At 40.3% G+C, this 19,236-nt stretch overlaps 3 protein-coding genes across 4 annotated transcripts in view; 2 read left to right on the top strand and 1 right to left on the bottom strand.

Annotated features, from left to right (window-relative positions):
- LOC136882314 (gamma-aminobutyric acid receptor-associated protein) overlaps positions 1-19,236 on the top strand; it is a 136,899-nt gene that overhangs the window by 46,413 nt on the left and 71,250 nt on the right. The window lies entirely within an intron of this gene.
- The window catches only part of LOC136882215 (T-box transcription factor TBX6), an 85,987-nt gene that overhangs the window by 14,516 nt on the left and 52,235 nt on the right, over positions 1-19,236 (bottom strand). Inside the window, exon 2 of the mRNA XM_068229488.1 lies at positions 1,938-2,040. Coding sequence (XP_068085589.1) covers positions 1,938-2,040 — 103 coding nt within the window. The remainder of the gene's footprint in view (positions 1-1,937; positions 2,041-19,236) is intronic.
- LOC136882462 (RNA exonuclease 1 homolog) lies at positions 14,007-18,815 on the top strand. Its single transcript, XM_067155121.2, has one exon. The coding sequence runs from the start codon at positions 14,247-14,249 to the stop codon at positions 18,501-18,503; it is 4,257 nt and encodes a 1,418-aa protein (XP_067011222.2). The 5' UTR covers positions 14,007-14,246; the 3' UTR covers positions 18,504-18,815.

Consider the following 19,236-nt stretch of genomic DNA (forward strand, 5'->3'; position numbering starts at 1 on the left):
GAGAGACGGGACAAGGCTGGACCTCACGGCTGGCCCCAACCGTCGGCTGTCCTGAGAATGGTTTTCCGTGGCTTTCCATTCTCCTTCACTAAAATGAATGCCGCGACAGTTCGTAGTATAGGCCACGGCCGCCCACCCCCCTCACCTTCATCGCACATCTCCTTCACCGTAACAAATCTCCCGGCCTGAAAGACGGCGTCACCGTGTAAGAGGCCCGCCTCCCCCTTCAGGGAAGGAATGAAAACTTTTAGTAGTAGTAGTAGTAACTTGCCCCACTGCACCTGTGGTGAGAGTGACGGAGACGCTGATCATTTATTTTTTCAATGTCCATCGACTCCTTCCCCTCGTCAGAAGCTTTCGCAACACCTAGTAGCTAGTACATCTCAAACACCCTTTTCCTACCCGAGTTTCTTGTTTGTTATATAATCCTACCCCAGATATGATTGTTGTGATCAATAAGTTTCTTGACGATTCGAACCTTTAGTTATGACAAGTTGTTCCGTTATAACCTTTTCCCATCCAGATACACTCCTGCTTCCACCAGTGATTTCCGAACAAGCTTAAGATATGCCTTTACTGAAATTTGTTTATTTATATTTTTTCGGATGAAGTTAGGATTTGGAGGGTGGTCCGAAAAACAAACGCTATAGTAACTAATATCAAATAGATTTTCAGAAAGAAAAGTTTGAGTTTTAGAGCAGTACCTTAAAATTTCCATTTGTGTTTTCAGTAAATTTGTTAACTACATTCACAGATAAACATTTAAAGATGGCACACATTTTATACGTTAAATGCACTTGTTTGATCGGTTTTTTCCTCTGATTCACCGAGGGATCCCACCTCTACCGCCTCAAGGGCAGACTTTTGGGTCAGGGGGAGGAGGACCAGTACCTTGCCCAGGCGGCCTCACCTGCTATGCTGAACAGGGACCTTGTGGAAGGATGGGAAGATTGGAAGGGATAGACAAGGAAGAGGGAAGGAAGCAGCCGTGGTCTTAAGTTAGGTACCATCTCGATATTTGCCTGGAGGAGAAATGGAAAACCACTTCGAGAATGGTTGAGGTGGGAATCGAACCCACCTTTACTCAGTTGACCTCCCGAGGCTGAGTGGACCCCGTTTCAGTCCTCGCACCACATTTCAAATTTCAAAGGCCTCCGGGGCTGGCAGCTAATCACTCTAACCACTACACCACAGAGGCGGACTTGCAAATACTATTTTTTTTTCTAATTTACTGTAGGCTGTTTAAATTTGTGAAGTTCATTTTTATTTCGGAGGGGGTTTGAGCCCCCCTCCTAACCTCCCCCCTGGGTACGGCCTTGTGTTGTACATTTGTTGTTTTAATTATCATCAGTTGGTGTGATTATGAGATCTCATATATTAAATCGGGAATGACGTGTTCTGTCTTAAATGCTCAAATTACTAGCACGAGCTTACGTATGGGTCAAAGTTTATTGAATTCCATTAGGCCTAGGTTATATACATTGTCTGTATTAAAAATGATATTGCCGGCTGAGGTAACTAAGGCAACACAGCGCACCTCGTAGTTACTGCTTTCGCCGCTCAAATGTAAGCTGACAGCTTCACCAGTTTTTTTTTTTTTGTTTTTTTTTTTGCTAGGGGCTTTACGTCGCGCCGACACAGATAGGTCTTATGGCGACGATGGGATGGGAAAGGCCTAGGAGTTGGAAGGAAACGGCCGTGGCCTTAATTAAGGTACAGCCCCAGCATTTGCCTGGTGTGAAAATGGGAAACCACGGAAAATCATTTTCAGGTCTGCCGATAGTGGGATTCGAACCTACTATCTCCCGGATGCAAGCTCACAGCCGCGCGCCTCTACGCGCACGGCCAACTCGCCCGGTCTTCACTAGTTCAGCGCAATAGACAATAATAACATATATTTTGAAAACTTTAGATTTATGTTGGCTTAGCCTGCTTACCGTCCAGTCTTAGTGATTATCATCTCTGTTCCCACGGCGCTGAAACGTCTCCACAAGTCCGCATTCTTGAGCGTGACTTGAATTCCATCTAACTTCCTGTGTCCTGTAACAAACCATACAGAGAAGGTGATTTCCAATATTAAAGTAACGGGATGGTACTTCTTGAGCATTGCTGACAGCACCTAACAACTCTTAAGTGGAGTTAAAATAACAAAATTGGTGGTAGAATGTCCCTATTGTAACGGTCGCAGGCTTTTAGACATAAAATCCACACCCTGTTTCCAGTCATTTGACCGGGTCAGGAATGGAATGAATGAAGCCCTCTTCTAGCGGCGAGGATAGGAATTGTGCCGGTTGCCGAAGCCTGTCGCACTCCTCTGGGGCAGTGATTAATGAAATGAAATGATATTGCAGAGTGTTGCTGGAATGAAAATGACAGGGAAAACCGGAGTAACCTGTCCCGCCTCCGCTTTGTCCAGCGACCGGGATTTGAACCACGGAACCCAGCGGTGAGAAGCCTGAGCCACGGAGGCTCCCCAGTTTTAGACTTACGGTACTCATTAGAAATAAAAGAGAAATATTATGTGGAAAATTTTACTCGATAGAACGTGGTACACTTGGAATGTGGGTAATAACTATGTGTAGTATGGATCTGTGAACTGCCATTCTATTATTAAATTTACATGGGCACCCGCAGGATCTTTTCCAGGGAGGGGGGGGACATAAGCAATTTTCTTGAATATATAAACCAATATAAGGTCAGCAACATTAAATTGTTTACAGAAATTTCCGATTATAACAGAGTGGTGGTGGTGGTGATTATTGTTTTAAGAGGAAGTACAACTAGGCAACCATCCTCTATATAACACTAATCAGAGAGAAAAAATGGAAGGGACCGACCCTTCGAAAAATGAAGATATCGGCCAAAGGAAGACAAGGGCCACGAAGGGCGTGAAAATGAAAGACTCCCTAGCCCTCGCAAACCTAATAGCGTCGGGGTCAGAAAAGAACAAGAGTTGACCAAGGGAGGTCGGATAGGATAGATGAAGGTGAGGAGCCTGGCAATAGTAAGTGGAAGCAATGCCAGGACTCAGCTGAGGGCCCCGTGGTCGCCAACCCACGCTCCAAATTTTAGAGCCTCTGACGCCCCTTTTAGTCGCCTCTTACAACAGGCAGGGGATACCGTGGGTGTTATTCTACCGCCCCCACCCACAGGGGAAAGATTATAACAGATGCTAGTAAGTTCAGTTTATGAAATAATCTGGTATGATACTAAACAATTGAACATCAACCTTTTTAGAATTCCAGGAGGGGGGAGGGCTCGTCCCCCCTTGCGGGCGCCCATGGACCACGATGTATTCGCAACGACAACTAACCTCCAATTAAGCGCGCGTCAACACAGCGCCATCTTATAACAGAGTATGCGTGTGACGTCCCACATTTAGCACACATTTTGCCTTTATTTGAAGCACTACCGTATTTCATGAACACTACTTTCATATTTTCAATTTGTTTCAACAGGTAGCCTCCTCTTTTATCTGCCAATTGAGACATTAAACATAAACATTAAACATAATCGGCGATATAGGTATGCGTTCTACCCAAAATACTAAAAGCGTCTTAATTTTTTTATTTCCATATACCTGTTGTTGAGAAACGCAAGTCTACGTTTTAAAAAATTCAGTGAAAAGTGCCTTCACATGCGACGCTCTTAAAAATTACCCCATATCGTGTGTACGAATTCGGCCTATTACGCTTCATTCGAGGAATATTTTTAATTATTCTAGCAATGCTTGTTCTCAATTTAGTCTTTAATGTGTAAAATAACCCACAATACACCCTTTACTTTCTGGTTTTGTTAAGTACCGTATTGGTCAGCAACCATCTTGAACGAGTTGCCCCGTTCCCTCCGCTTTTTAAACCTATATTCTTGCAGAATATCGAGGTTGCTTTTTCGTTATCTTACAGTCCTTAGTTCCTGAAATTTTTGCTTGTCAGTTTCATGTTGCCCTTGAGATACCGAAGTGTCCTTGTGATTAAAATCAGATCGTGCCCCAGAGCTCAATTCATAACTACTAGTCAGAGTGGACAAAAAATCTCATCACCAATATAATCCCAGTTGGCAAAGGAGTTCGACCAGGTGACACAATCTCTCCAAAGATGTTTACCCTTGCCTTGGAAGATGTATTCAAAACCCTTCATTGGGATAATAAAGGAATAAAAATTAACGGGTTATATTTGAACCACCTGCGTTTTGCCGATGACATTGTGCTCTTAAGTGAAAATCTAGATGAGCTAGAAAGCATAACCCCAGTATTCGGGAGATAGTAGGTTCGAACCCCACTGTTGGCAGCCCTGAAAATGGTTTTCCGTGATTTCCCATTTTCGCGCCAGGCAAATGCTGGGGCTGTACCTTAATTAAGGCCACGGCCGCTTCTTTCCCACTCCTAGCCCTTCCCTGTCCCATCGTCGCCATAAGACCTATCTGTGTCGGTGCGACGTAAAGCAACTTGCAAAAAAAAAGAAAAAAAAAGAAAGCATAACCCAAGAATTAAAAACTGCCTCTGCTAAGATTGGTTTGGAAATGAACATTAATAAAACAAAAAATACTAAGCCCAGACAGTCAACCACTTAAAATGGTAAACCAATATACGGTATAGAAGCTGTCGGTGAGTACATTTATCTTGGACACAAAATCAAACTTGGAAAAGACAACCAACGTGCAGGAATTCCTCGCAGAATAGGCATGAGTTGGATGGCATTCCGAAAACTAAGATACATCCTGACCAACAAGGACGTTCCAATTAACCTGAAGACCAGGGTTTACAGTACGTGAGTGCTGCCAGTTACTACTTACGGTCTGGAAACGATGACTCTGACAAAGGAAAGTGCTCGCAAGCTTCAGCGAACACAACGAGACATGGAGCGACAGATGCTAGGGATCAGTCTTTAGGGATAAGATCTGTTCAGAGGACATCAGGAGAAGAACGAATGTAACAGATATCCTAGAGAGAATAGCAAGACTAAAATGGCAATGGGTAGGACACGTAGCTCGACAAGACTACAACAGGTGAGCCTCTAGGATTGTTCACTGGAGACCATGGGAACACAAGAGAGGCACTGGAAGACCCCAGAAGAGATGGCTCGATGACATAAAGCTGTTGGCTGGAACACGCTGGTTCCAAGTGGCTCAAGACCGAAGACGATGGAAGCATATGGAAAAGGCCTATATACAGCAGTGGATTGAAACAGGCTAGAAAAGAATAAGAAGAAGAAGATTGAACATGTATGCTTAAATCACGGCCTGATATACAGACGTATTATTCTAGAAAGTGACATGACGGTGGAGTACTGAATTACGAAGGCGGTGTCCTAATGGTGACAACTCGGGATTAAACTGCCCAAGAGGTATTCTTGTTTGTTTAGTGTACAAGTTATCACACAAGCAACTTACGGACTTGATTGCTTATATAGCTTTGGATCACGACTTTCGAGGTCACATCCGGCTATTTAGTGAACTATCTAGTTCACTTCAGCTGTAAATGTAGTCTTAGTGTAAAACGAAATTAGAAATCTTAAGGAAGTATGATGAAACCACTGTGCTCAATCATATACAAGTCACTGGATATTAGGAATCCCATAATCAACATTAAAGACAGTAATAAAGAATCGTGATAAGATAACTATTATTGTCTCTTTGACACGAAGCAAGCGGAAACACGACCATTTGGAGAAGATTTTAACTGAATGGCTTCATCAGTCCTAGAACTCTACAATTCCCGTAAGCAGACCCATCCTTCAAGACAAGACGCTTAAAAGTACACACATATTGAACACTGGATTTTCTATCTCCAGTGGGTGATTGTAGGCCTACCGATAAAAATATTAAAAAAAGACATCGATCAGTTTACCGCCAAATTTCTGGCAAGACAGAATCTGTATTTGGCAGTTTCCCACTTAATTCGCATTTAACACGTGATCCCTTGAAGAGGGGTTCTACTTAATTTTAGTAGGCATATTTTCAGATTTTCATCCTACTAAATAATCTGAGGATATTGAAGAATCACTTGTTAAACTCGTTTCAGGAACAAATGTTATATATTCACCAAGTTGTAGTTCAATTTAAATGCACTTTTTTCACCCGACAAAATTCATTAAAACTTCAACATAGGCATCCAAGAGAAATTCGGATTACTCTGCCGTTAATTACGCCTAAAGTACAACGGAAACGTCGAAATTGACGAGCAGACAGCCAGACGACATAAAAAAAATGTGTGCACACGATAGCTGAGGCCATATTATTATTATTATTATTATTATTATTATTATTATTATTATTATTATTATTCAGTTTTTGCATGTTTCTCTGAAACCCTTGCATTTTTAAAACCAATTGGCATGGAAGAATACGGTTTCCACGAATTTGTTTATACAGATTCAATTTTACAATAATGATATTAGAATGGATTTCGAAAAAGTTGATCTTGCTCCGAACAAATATTTAATTTAAAATCAATACTTCGTTATAGAATACTGAACTCCAAGGACATAGTAGTGACATTTGTGGATTTTATAAAAGCCTTTGATTCTACTGATAGAGAAACCTTAGGGGGGAAAAAATACAAGAATTTGGAGTGAAATCTAAATTAGTAAACCTAATACGGTAAACACAGATTCAGTTTCAAAAGTAAATTTTATGGGCGAAATATTAAAACCTATCTGTTTACGGCAAGACGGTGGCTTATCGCCAACTCTGTTCAACTGCATCCTAGAGAAAATTGTAAGAATTTGAAATGAAAACTTAAAAGAATATAAAATTTTCGCCAATAACTTAGGCGACAAGGGTGTAGAAATTAATTGCCTGACATTTGCAGACGATTTTGCTATACTTCTGGAGAGCCTGACAGATGCAAGAACAAAAATCAATCTATTGGAAGATGATGATGATGATGATGATGATGATGATTATTATTATTATTATTATTATTATTATTATTATTATTATTATTATTATTATTGTTGTTGTTTAAAGGAGCCTAACATCTAAGGTCACCGGCCCCTGTATTGGAAGCAATAGCCAACAAAATAAGTTTGAGAATCTCTGTGGAAACAAAAAATATTACAAACATAAAAAACGCTCCAAAATTTTTGACGACAGACATTGGTCGAATAGAGAAAGTAAAGAAATTAAAATACCTGGAAGAATTGATTAAAGATAATGGTTTAGAAAAATATGCTGTAGAAGTAACTTTACACAAGATGGAAAAAGCGTATGGCATCGCTAAGATTTTCTACAATAAGAAATGCTTACCTAAAAATCTTAAAATAACGCACAACAATAATGTGGTGGAACCAGAATGTCATTACGGAAGTGAATGTCTAGTTTTGAACTATAGATAAGCCGGAGGTACAAGAAAGACGATTCATGAGAAAAATCTCAGGTACAATGAAGACAACAGTAATTAAGAAATAATGAGGAAATACACCAGAACATAGACAATACAGCAGAATGAATGAAAGAGGAGATTGCTATTTTTTGGGCATATCTATAGAAGGGATAGTAACAGATTGACAAAACAGATATCTAAGCACCTCTGGGAGAAAAAGTCATTAACGAACTGGATACAAGGGGTCAGGAAAGATTTAAAAAGACAAAAAATAAGAGAAGAAGAAATTATAGAAAGTTTTAAGGATGGAAGGATTCCACGGAAGAATGAAAAGAAACCCCGGTCCAAAGTGGTCTGAGGATGTAACGTTCCAGACGTTACAGTGTAATTATGTTAATTTTATTATGTGTAATTAATTCAGGAATTTAACGTCATGATATTTATTTTGGTATGTAATTGTATTATAATTCATGTTTAATCATTTGCTCACTATCATTTCATTACTTTGTAACTACGACTTGTAAACGAGGGCTGAATATCCTAATATTCACTTACGATTCTTGCGACATTCGTTTAAAATTAACTTGCAGTAGATTTCCTCTATCTTGCCACATCACCGAGGAAGAAGGAAGGACAAATTTAGACACCAAGTTCTGGGAAAAGCGAGCACGTGTTCAAGCGTTCTAACGTAAGCTACCGTATTTCGACCAGAATTATTCAAACTGATCACCGCCTATATTTTCAAAGGAGCGTCATGTTGCCATGGATACTGAGTGAAAGGACTAATAGAAGAACAGTTGATATCAGGGTTAAGACCCGTCATCTCTAATATCTGGAGTGGGGAGAGACGTGTCATCTGATTGGACCACGTGTAGCGACCTGTAATTAGCGCCAGAGAAGGTTATAAAAGGGCGTGTTGGAGCTCTTGGCTTCATCTTCTACGTGATTCTTATTGAGTTTCTACATTCTTCTACGTGATTCTGATCGATATTATTCTACATTATTCTACTTGATCTTCTACTTGATTCTTCGTCTCGATACTTAGAAATTCTGAATGAGGGGTGTATAGCCACTCTCATCAGGAAGTACGTACAGCACGGCTACAAGACCGGTTTGAACCAGTCTAAGTCAATAGGTAGTATTAATCTAGATAGAAATGAAACTTCAGAGAACATTTTCAGTAAAGTTGGAAGGATTCTTAATTGAGTATCCTCTCCATAAAACCCAAGGTGGTTCTTCTAACTATGACTTAGGGCTTATCTCCAATATATGGGATAAAGCATAATAGGGAGTGTTAGTTTTGAAGTCATCTTCCAATTAGTGGTGGGTGCAATTTGCAAGGCAGGAATGGTACTTAGCTGCAGATGAAGAGATCTCAAAGACGACCGGTGATGTTCCCGCTACAAGGATGGAAGCTTTCCAAGGACCAGCAGAACAAGACAACATGGTGAGCAAGCGAGTTAAAGATATTGCAAGTTTTCGCGAAGTAGAGTCATTCAATTTTTTGTTAAATTCATTTTCTATTTTAAATTCAGTTCTCGTTAAACCGTCGTCATTTATATTAAATATAATAAATAGTATTTTTCTAGTTCACTTTAATCAATCTGCCTTAATTAGCCTTTTGATTTTTAATTCTCCTGCTTAATGATTAGTGATTAGTGCACCCCTGTGATAAGAGTCCGTCCAAGCTTGATTATAAATTTTTATCTTTAAGTCCTCAACTTAAAGATTGGCGCCCTTAGCTTGAATGGTTGCATTTCTCGTTCGATGATTGTTCTCCGAGAGGGGAAGTCACAAGGAGAGAAGAATAAGGCATATTTCAATGATGTAATACGGGAAACAACAAGGAAGGATGAATTGAAACTGACATGTGGTCCCTAGAAGGTCTCAACGTACAGAAGAAGAAGAAGAACCGACCGAGTGGCTCCGCGGTATGGGCCACGTAACTGTCAGCTTGCATTCGAAATACAGTGGGATCGAACCCCACTGTCGGCAGCTCTGAATATAGTTTTCCGTGGTTTCGCATTATCACACCAGGCAGATGCTGGGACTGTACTTTAATTAAGGCCACAATCACCTCCTCCTTGCTCATAGCCCTTTCCTATCCCATCGTCGTCATAAGTCCTATCTGTGTCGGTGCGATGTAAAGCAAATTGTAAATAATAATAATAATAATAATAATAATAATAATAATAATAATAAACCGGGCGCGTTGGTCATGCGGTTAAGGGCGCGCAGCTGTGAGCTTACATCCGGGAGATAGTGGGTTCGAACCCCACTGTCGGCAGCCCTGAAGATGTTTTCTGTGGTTTTCCAGGCAAATGCTGGGCTGTACCTTAATTAAGGCCACGTCCGCTTCCTTCCCACTCCTAGGCCTTTCCTATCGCATCGTCATTAGACCTATCTTGTCGGTGCGACGTAAAGCAAATTCTAAATAATAATAATAATAATAATAATAATAATAATAATAATAATAATAATAATAATAATAATAATAATAATAATAATAATTGCGGCAGAAACACTTAAACTAACAAGAACTGGAGATCTCGAAAAACTAGAGTGGGTTGAAAGAAGAATTCTGAGAAAAATACTGGGAGCTAAACGAAATAATAATGCAAGAATACAGGTTAAGACCAAACACAGGGCTAGGTTACATAGTATATTTGAAAATTGAAAAACTAACTGGCGTAATGAGGAAAAGAAGACTACAATTTTTTGAACCCGTTTACAGAATGGATGACAGACTAACCAAGCGCATCTTCAGCCTCCTGAATAGTTACAAATCTAAACTCACATGGTTCATTGAAATTGAGAAAGACATGCTGGAATTAAAACAGATACAATCAAAAACAGAACACTTTTTAGAGAAGCAGTTCAAAAGGCAGCGTTTCAGGAGCGGAAGAAACCAACAACTAGAAGAAAGTGGACTCAAGAAGAGAAGGAACGACACTCTCGAAGGATGAAGGAAATTTGGAAGCAAAGGAAATCGAACACAATGAAAAGTAACCAAAGTTGAGTCATCGTACCCTCCAAGTGGGTTATTCGAAATAATAATAATAATAATAATAATAATAATAATAATAATAATAATAATAATAATAATAATAATAATAATAATAATAATAATGTTAAGTCACACAAACTACTTTTACGGTTACCAGAGAGGCCCAGGTATCGGAATGTTATGCCGCAGGAGTTCTTTTACGTGCCTGTAAATCTATCAACACGTAGTTGACGACGACGTATTCTAGCATCTTCATATAGCCTACCACCGGACTGAGCCAGGATCGAGCCTACTAACTTCGACTCAGAACGCCCGGCGAAAACTTTTGTGTAACAATATTGTATACAGGCCTACACCAGATACATAACGTCAATATGATGAATGTAGGGAATATTCTCACATGTTAAGGACTGATGTTGGTAAGATGACAACGAACATTAAAAGAAGAAAAGTTTCGCCTCCCGTCTGATGTGTTTCTGATGGCTGGGAATAGAAACGCACCAGTGAACTCTACAACTCCATTATCATTACAATACCATCAGCACACAGCTGCCACGACGTATCATTCCATCTTCAGCAGCTCACATTGACACAGATTCTCACCGAATTACTAAAACAACCGCTTTACACTTCCGGAACACATTTTGTGGGATTAATGTCAGGGACAAAATAACAATAAATCCTAATATTAAAGAACTGAAGGAAGACGAGTTCTGCTCTGTCTCCAAATATAGACATACGGTAATAATAATAATAATAATAATAATAATAATAATAATAATAATAATAATAATAATAATAATAATAATAATAATAATAATAGGCCCCTAATAAATATAATGTACATTACATTAAGAAGTACTTGCTTAAGTGGATCCTAAAGAGTCGTCCTTCAACGAACCAATGAATCTGGTTGCAACAATTAGGCCTACTAAGTAGTAACGGACTACCATACACTGAAATTCGAGCTACACAGACGATGGGTTGTTGTTTGTGGTTCTTGTTGTTTTCTGGGTAAATACGATATAATCAGACCGACTCCTTGTCTGAATGGTCAGCGATGAAGTCTCCGGTTCAGAGTGTCCCAAGTTCGATTCCCGGCCTGGTGGGAGATTGTAATTATGTCTGATTAATTCTTCTGACTCGGGGACTGGGTCTTCGTGTTTCTCCCAACACTTCCCTCTTATATTCAGGCAATACACCACTCTACCGACCACCACAGAAATAAAAAATAGTGATTACATCCTTTTTTTTTTGCTATGGGCTTTACGTCGCACCGACACAGATAGGTCTTATGGCGACGATGGGATAGGAAAGGCCTAGGAGTTGGAAGGAAGCGGCCGTGGCCTTAATTAAGGTACAGCCCCAGCATTTGCCTGGTGTGAAAATGGGAAACCACGGAAAACCATTTTCAGGGCTGCCGATAGTGGGATTCGAACCTACTATCTCCCGGATGCAAGCTCACAGCCGCGCGCCTCTACGCGCACGGCCAACTCGCCCGGTATACATCCTTTTACTCCGGCTGTAAATCTGGGCGAAATTTACATGACGAACCCACTCCAACACTCTGGGAGAAAAAGCGAAGGGGAAGAAGAAGAAAATATATAGTAGTAATTGTTTTAATAAGTACAACTGGGTAACTATCCCCCATTAACACTATAAATCAGGAAACGTTATTCCACTGAAGCGCAACTTGTAGGATTCCAGATATGTTAGATTCAGGAGGTCAAATGAACTGTATCATGATTGACCCAAGGTTAATAGAGAAGGATTGACTTATCTAAGGCATTTGACAGGGTAGATTATGAGAGACTACTGGCAAAAATGAGTGCAAATGGACTGGACGAAAGCGTGACTGAATGGGTGGCTATATTTCTAGAAAACAGAACTCGGAGAGAATTAGAGTAGGCGAAGCTTTATCTGACCTTGTAATAATTAAGAGGGGAATTACTCAAGGCAGTATTATTGGACCTTTATGTTTTCTTATAAACATAAATGATATGAGTGAAGAAATGGAATCAGAAATAAGGCTTTTTGCGGATGATGTTATTCTGTACAGAGTAATAAATTACAAGATTGTGAGCAACTGAAAAATGACCTCTATAATGTTGTGAGATGGACAGCAGGCAATGGTGTATAATAATAATAATAATAATAATAATAATAATAATAATAATAATAATAATAATAATAATAATAATAATAATTTCGTGTGGCTATTTCTAGCCGAGTGCCTTGTAAGGCAGACCCTCCGATGAGGGTGGGCGGCATCTGCCATATGTAGGTAACTGCGTGTTATTGTGGTGGAGGATAGTGTTATGTGTGGTGTGTGAGTTGCAGGGATGTTGGGGACAGCACGAACACCCAGTCCCCGGGCCATTGGAATTAACCAATGAAGGTTAAAATCCCCGACCCGGCCAGAAATCGAACCCCGACCCTCTGAACTGAAGGCCAGCACGCTGACCATTCACCAACACACCTATCTACGCACCTACCTAGCAAGCCACCTCCGGTCCGGTCGTAGAAGAGATGTCTTGGTAGGCTAATTATGAAGGGAGAAGTAGGTAGTCATAAAAAAGATTCCTACTAGGAATGGTATGATATAGGACACTTGTGCCTTAATGTCTTAATGTACCGGCAGTTGATTAAAATTAGTATCTTCAGGCATGAGTGTTTGGCAAACCAAAGTCTTAATAGGCTACAAGATCGAGAAGGAACGTCTTCAAATCTCAAACCCTTATTGAGTAGAAATCTACTTGAGTCAGCTACCTACATTGAATTTCAATATATGTTATTTTATTTTCATAGGTACCGGTAACATTAACTGCAGCATCCTCATTTGGAACTTGATTTGTACCGCACCTTTATTATTTGACTCTCTTCACTAAAGTTATAATAATGGCGTATGGCCTCCGGAAAGGCCTGGTGCGGGTCTTTTCCTCGTAAACGGCCTATTAGGCGACCTGATGTCTGTGAAGATGTCGGCCGTACCCAGGATGATTTCTAATGCTGAATACGCCACACACACGCAACCCCGAGCCACTGGAATGAACCGATTAAGGTTAAAATCCCCGACCCGGTTGGGAATCGAACCCTGGACCCTCTGAACCGAAGGCCAGTACATTCAGCCAACGAGTCGGACTTCACTAAAGTTAAAACTGGTTAGAACGGTGGAAGAGGGACAGCAGCAAGGCCTAATCCAAGTCTAAAATTCTTTCTGAGGAGAACTATACTCATGGCAGCTATATACGTTTATTACCGGTACTTCTTTCTTTTCATATTATTCTTTTTCCTTAGGACAGGGGGAAGGATGAAGTAAATTATACATCTTAATATTAGGCTAGAGTATTTTCTAAAATGGAGACTTTTCAAATCCAATATTTTGTGTTGTGCATTTTAAGCTTCGATCATATATCCTAATGCTCTTAAGATTTTAAGCGTTTTGCAACTTGGGTGTTCCTTTGTCATAGCTTATACAGGGTTAGCAACCTTAGCAATTTCATCCTCGTTCACCTCAAAAGATCTTGTTTTTCTCTCTCATACAGCTGATCTCGTAATGTACCGTATATTTATTACATGAAATGAGAGGAAGAAATAAATATAGTTATGTTCTGCCTTATTTACGACAAAGTTTGTTTAACGTGAGAGATTTAAACTTCCATGGAGTCAAAGAGAAAAAGATTTGTCGTAACCAATCGTAGTGCGAGATACTTCAGGACGTAAACTTCAAACTTATGAACCGTCCGTCAAATGTATCACTGTATGCTTAAAATTACTTAATTAGTGCTTGAATCCCTTGTGAACAGTCAAACGTAAAACATCACTGATCATCTCACCCAACTAATCTCTTCGAAATATGTCGATTAGTTTATTTGGAACTGTGTTTCAAGAGGTTAGGATGTGAGTTCAAGAATAATGTTACCATCCGCGGGTTATTTCAGTGAAATAGATTGTCCGTACTTTGATACTGGGGGCTGTAGTAGACCTCACTGTCATTTTAAGCACCCGAAGTCTGAACCTTCCGTCAGCCAACCGCCTGTAAAACAAGCATTATCTCAGAAAGATATTGGTGATCTCATAAAACTCGCCTCCGATGCCGTATCTGCATTGCAACAAGCCGGAGTTTTGTCTGGAACTCCAGAAAATGACGATACTGTTGTTGAAAGCCCACCTCCAACCCCCAAAAGTGTTCCTGTCCAGCAACCTGTTCCAACTTACAATCCAACACCTAAGGCTGTACTGCACAAGCTCCATAACCTAGCAGCATACCATCCGTCCCTGATAAGAACTCCTAGTGCTCCAATAAAGAGACCAAGTACAAGTGAGACATCAACTGTGCCAAAGAGACCTAAAGTATTCCAAGAGAGAGAAAAGGACCCAGAAGTCAATGTAGGCCTACAGCATAGTTGGGATAAAATTTACAGACTCTCTCCTGAACCTGACTGGAGCAATAAAGGGTACTCCTATTTTGCTCCCAACCAGAATAATCAGGTATCATCTAGTACAAGTCCAAATCGTCTGACTGAATGTGAACAGGTGAACAGCTTACTTCCCATTGGAGGGGAAGGCAGCATCTCTGAAGATGAAACTGCTAAGTTTAGTGAAGAGTCGTCAAATGATGAAGGTAAAGTTTCAAATGAGGATGTCGGAGTTAATGAAGAAATTGATTTAGTAAGCAGGGATGAAAATGAAGAATTTGATAGTGGCGAGTGTGTTAAAGATATACAAGAGGATAGTATCACTGAGTTTGACACACATCTTCCTCAAAGTCCGGATGTGAAAAGTGACAATTTTACTAAAACTAGCAGTGAACAAAAGGGAAATGAAAATGATAAGAAAAGGAAACATCGTGAAGAAGAAAGTGATTATAAGAAGTGTAGTGATAAAGAGATTAAAAGGAGTCGTACCGGTACTAAGCACAGGTCAGATTCACACGATAAGGGCAGTACTAAGAATAAACACAGAGACAGTAGTTCAAAAAGTGAATCTGATAGGCACCGTAAAGGCAGTAGTGATAGTAGGAACAAGAGTAGAGATAGTGAATCTTACCAGTATTGTAAGAAACGAAGTAAAAGTGATGGTGGCAGCCATAAAAAATCTAGTCATCATGGACATAAAGACAAGGGAAAAGTTAATAGTGAAAGTGAAGAAAGTAAAAAGAAGGGATCCAACAGTGATGAGGAGCAGAGTGCGAGTGTTAGTTCTGATAACGATGATCACAAGAAGTATGATCGTCGCGAAGAAGATAGTAGTCCCGCTAACAACGATCAAGATACTAGCAGTATTAGTGATGGTGACGAGGATACAGAGACGGACAACAAGCATGAGTCGAGTAACAACACCTATAACTGTGATAGTAAGAAAAGTGAGAAACGTAAATCAAGTAAGTACGATTCACAGAGGCGAAAAAGTGCTAGTAGTGATAGGAAAAAAGAGGACAGTGGAGCAACAAACAAATCTAGCTCTAGCAAGCATCGTAGTGATGAGAAAAAAAGTACAAATAAAATATCTAACCATCGTGAGCAGTCTAGTAGTGAATTCGAGGGTTTGAGTTCGACTGACGGTAGTGGTAGTGAAAAGTATAGTGGCAGTCATAAGAAACACAAAACGAATCAGCACCGTAGTGAAGAGAAGAAAAGTAGTAGGGATAACTCCTCCAAGCATCGTAGCAGAAGTAGTGACGTTAAGACAAGTAATTCGAAACATAGGAGTGATCGTAGTAGCAGTAAGCACAAAAGTAGTCATCACGATAAGAAAAAAAGCAAGGATCATCATTCCTCTAGCAATTCAAGACGACATTCTTCATCATCTCGTCATGAAGACAAACACAAGAAGAAAGATTCGTCAAAGCAACGTTGTGATGATGGGAAGCATAAAAGTTCTAAAGATAAGTCTCAATCGAGAAGGGAAAGTACAAAATCATCAGATAGAAAGACCAAAACCAAAGAAAATCAAGAGCCCAAGAAGTCGCACAAAGATAGCAAGTCAAGAGACAAGCGGAGAGAGAAGAACAGTGGAGGTGAACACAAAAGAAAGGACTCATCAGGAAAGAGTAGTAAAGAAAAGAAGAAAAGTTCATCAGAGAAACCGGTTCACCGTGCTGAAGAGACAAAGTCAAAAACTACTTCTGAAGTGCCAATGTCTCTTCCTTCTCCTCTACACAGTGAGACATCATATTCTTCATGGGTATCATCAACAGAGGAGCCACCGAAGATAGAGGAGGAGCAGGAGGTCGCCGCCGTGAATGAGACACCTGCCGTGGAGACGCAGCCTCAACAGCCTCTAGATGTGGCGAGTTCTAGCGAAGAAGAGCTAGAGGTCACAGACAGTATCAAATTGCCAAGCGATCTAGGAGAATCGAGCTGTGACTCAGAGCTAGAGCGGGAGTGTTACGAGATATATAAAACTTATGAACCAACTGTAGTTCCTACTAAACAGACTTCTGAAACCCCCATGAAATTGCAAGAACCAGAACTTGTAGTGACTGGCAAAAAGCGTGTTGCACATAAGGGTACAGAAAATACTGTTGTACCTCCTATTAATGTTAACCTAACAAATCAGAGGCCAAAATTAAATCCTAAACAGATGCTCCTTGATCGGATCAGAAAAGTTAAGGAGAGTCAAGCTGCAGAAGAAAATGCAGCACAACAGCAACAGGGTGCAAACCGCGTTCGCATAGCTCATGTTTCTAATGTTCCGTTGCTTCTTAGTGCAAAGACTAAGGTGGAAAAATGGCTGAACACTTGCCATACAAATCCTAATCCCACATCAAAAAATGTACCTCCCTCAAGACCACCATTACCATATACAGGTATTAGTAAACCAAACATCCTTCCATCTATCCCTCGCACTCAGACAATAGCCCAGACAGCCCCTAAACACGGTCGAAGGATAGCTCACAAGCCACCATCAGATATTTTAGTGAGACCTGTCATAGCAGAAGCAGGCGGCAAAATCCCGGTATCAATCCGTCAGAATTATCTGAACATTCTGGTGGATGAATATCTTAAGCTCTGTCCAACCCAGAAGGAGGCGTTTGACAAAGCTGTTCAGGAAGAATTAGCCATTTTTAATCGAAGTAGTACGAGACTTGTGTATTCCAACCTCATGCCAAATATGATTAATCGTCTTCGTAAGAGTGCTTTAAATCAGGTAGGGAAGGCAGCATCTAGTCAACGTGTCCAGTCGCACACATCGGTACTAGCTGGAATGGACAAAAAACCAAAAGGATCATGGAGCATCGAGAAAATCAAGAAGCCTCCAACAAAAAGCCTTTACGAAGAAATGTCTCGCTATTTAATGACCGAGGAGGAGTTGAAGACTAATGGTTATCCCTGTCCCCATCCAGAAGAAAAAGGGTTAGCAGTGTTCCATGTGATGCCAAAGAAAGCTGTGTCTTCAAGTGAGTCACTACAGCGTGTTTGTGTTCGGTGCAACACTACTTATTACGTGAACAAACAAGGTTTCCCATTAAAGAAAGAACAATGTATTTATCATTGGGGTAGAGCTCATCAAACCAAAGCTAACGGGATCTGGGAATCTCAGTACAGCTGTTGTCACGGAGGTTCGGATGATACGGGTTGTACGTTAGCTTCGTGCCACGTATCGGAGACGTTTGATCCCAAAGAGATGCGTGGTTTTGTCAAGACTCTGTCCAGGGAGGAAGTACCTGCCGATGGTAACTATGGTATTTATGCTCTAGATTGCGAGATGTGTTATACAACATTTGGATTAGAACTGACACGTGTGACTGTGATTGGAATGGATTTGGAGACGGTATACGAAACCCTGGTCAAGCCTAGGAGACCCATCCTGGACTACAATACGCATTTTAGTGGTATCAAAGAAGAGGACTTGAAAGATATCACTACGAGTATATATGATGTGCAGTCTGTTCTTCTTAGCTTATTCAATGATAAAACTATTCTTTTAGGCCATAGTTTAGAAAGTGATTTTAAAGCTTTGAAGCTCATACACAGCACTGTCGTAGACACCAGTATCGTATTCCCCCACCGAGATGGACCTCCGAAAAAGAGGGCATTGAAGACGCTGTGTCGAGAGCGGCTGCAGAAGATAATACAGGAGTCGGAGGGAGGCCACGACAGTGCTGAGGACGCAAAGGCTTGCATGGAGCTGATGCTGCACAAGATTAAGGAGGATAAGAAATCATAAAACTTGCCAAGGTAGAATTTTTCAAGGGAAATATCTTTCATATTTCCACTTTGTAAATGCAAACTTAATTCTGTTAGTTCAAAATAATAGAGATGATGTCTGAGTGAAAATAGCATCTTTTATGCTGCTGTCTTTGCATTCCACTTGATTTGAATCATAGAACTAGTGCTGGAAGATAATTTATTAATTTATAAGGAGACATTCTTTTTTTAAACAATATTTTTGAATGTTACATACAGAGATCATAGCTCTCTTTAGCAATAAATATTCTTTCTTATTGTTGTATATATGTTTTATAGTTGTTATTTCATAGATAATAGGATGTTGTTATGTATGACGGCCTTCTGCTCAAGAGTGATGTGTCTTTTCATGGTTGAGTTATGTGCAAATTGATGTTCACATGTTAGTAATATACAGTTTCTTTTCCTATGTTGAGAGGGAGAAATAAGATTTTCAGAGACAGCCTTTTCTATAGAGAACTAAAAACTATAATACATATTTATATATTCTGGGTTTGTAGACCGTTGTCCCAGAACATTTCACCGAAAATCTGCATTCGGTATCAGCATCTTGACTGCTACGTACCGGTCAATGGAATTGAGTGGTATCGGTATCACAGTTCCCCTTCAGTGTATAGTGCAGGCTGCAGTACGCTGCCGTGGTGGTGGGGCAGTCGCTGATTGGCAGTTCTTGCGGCTAATTATTGAAGCTATGCGGAGCGCAGCCTTGACTG

The sequence above is a fragment of the Anabrus simplex genome, chromosome 10 (assembly GCF_040414725.1).
Source record: "Anabrus simplex isolate iqAnaSimp1 chromosome 10, ASM4041472v1, whole genome shotgun sequence".
Classification (NCBI taxonomy): Eukaryota; Metazoa; Arthropoda; class Insecta; order Orthoptera; family Tettigoniidae; genus Anabrus; species Anabrus simplex.

Bases quoted from the DNA above. Each gene is read 5' to 3' on its own strand.
- LOC136882462 (XM_067155121.2), top strand. From the start codon at position 14,247: ATGTTACCATCCGCGGGTTATTTCAGTGAAATAGATTGTCCGTACTTT.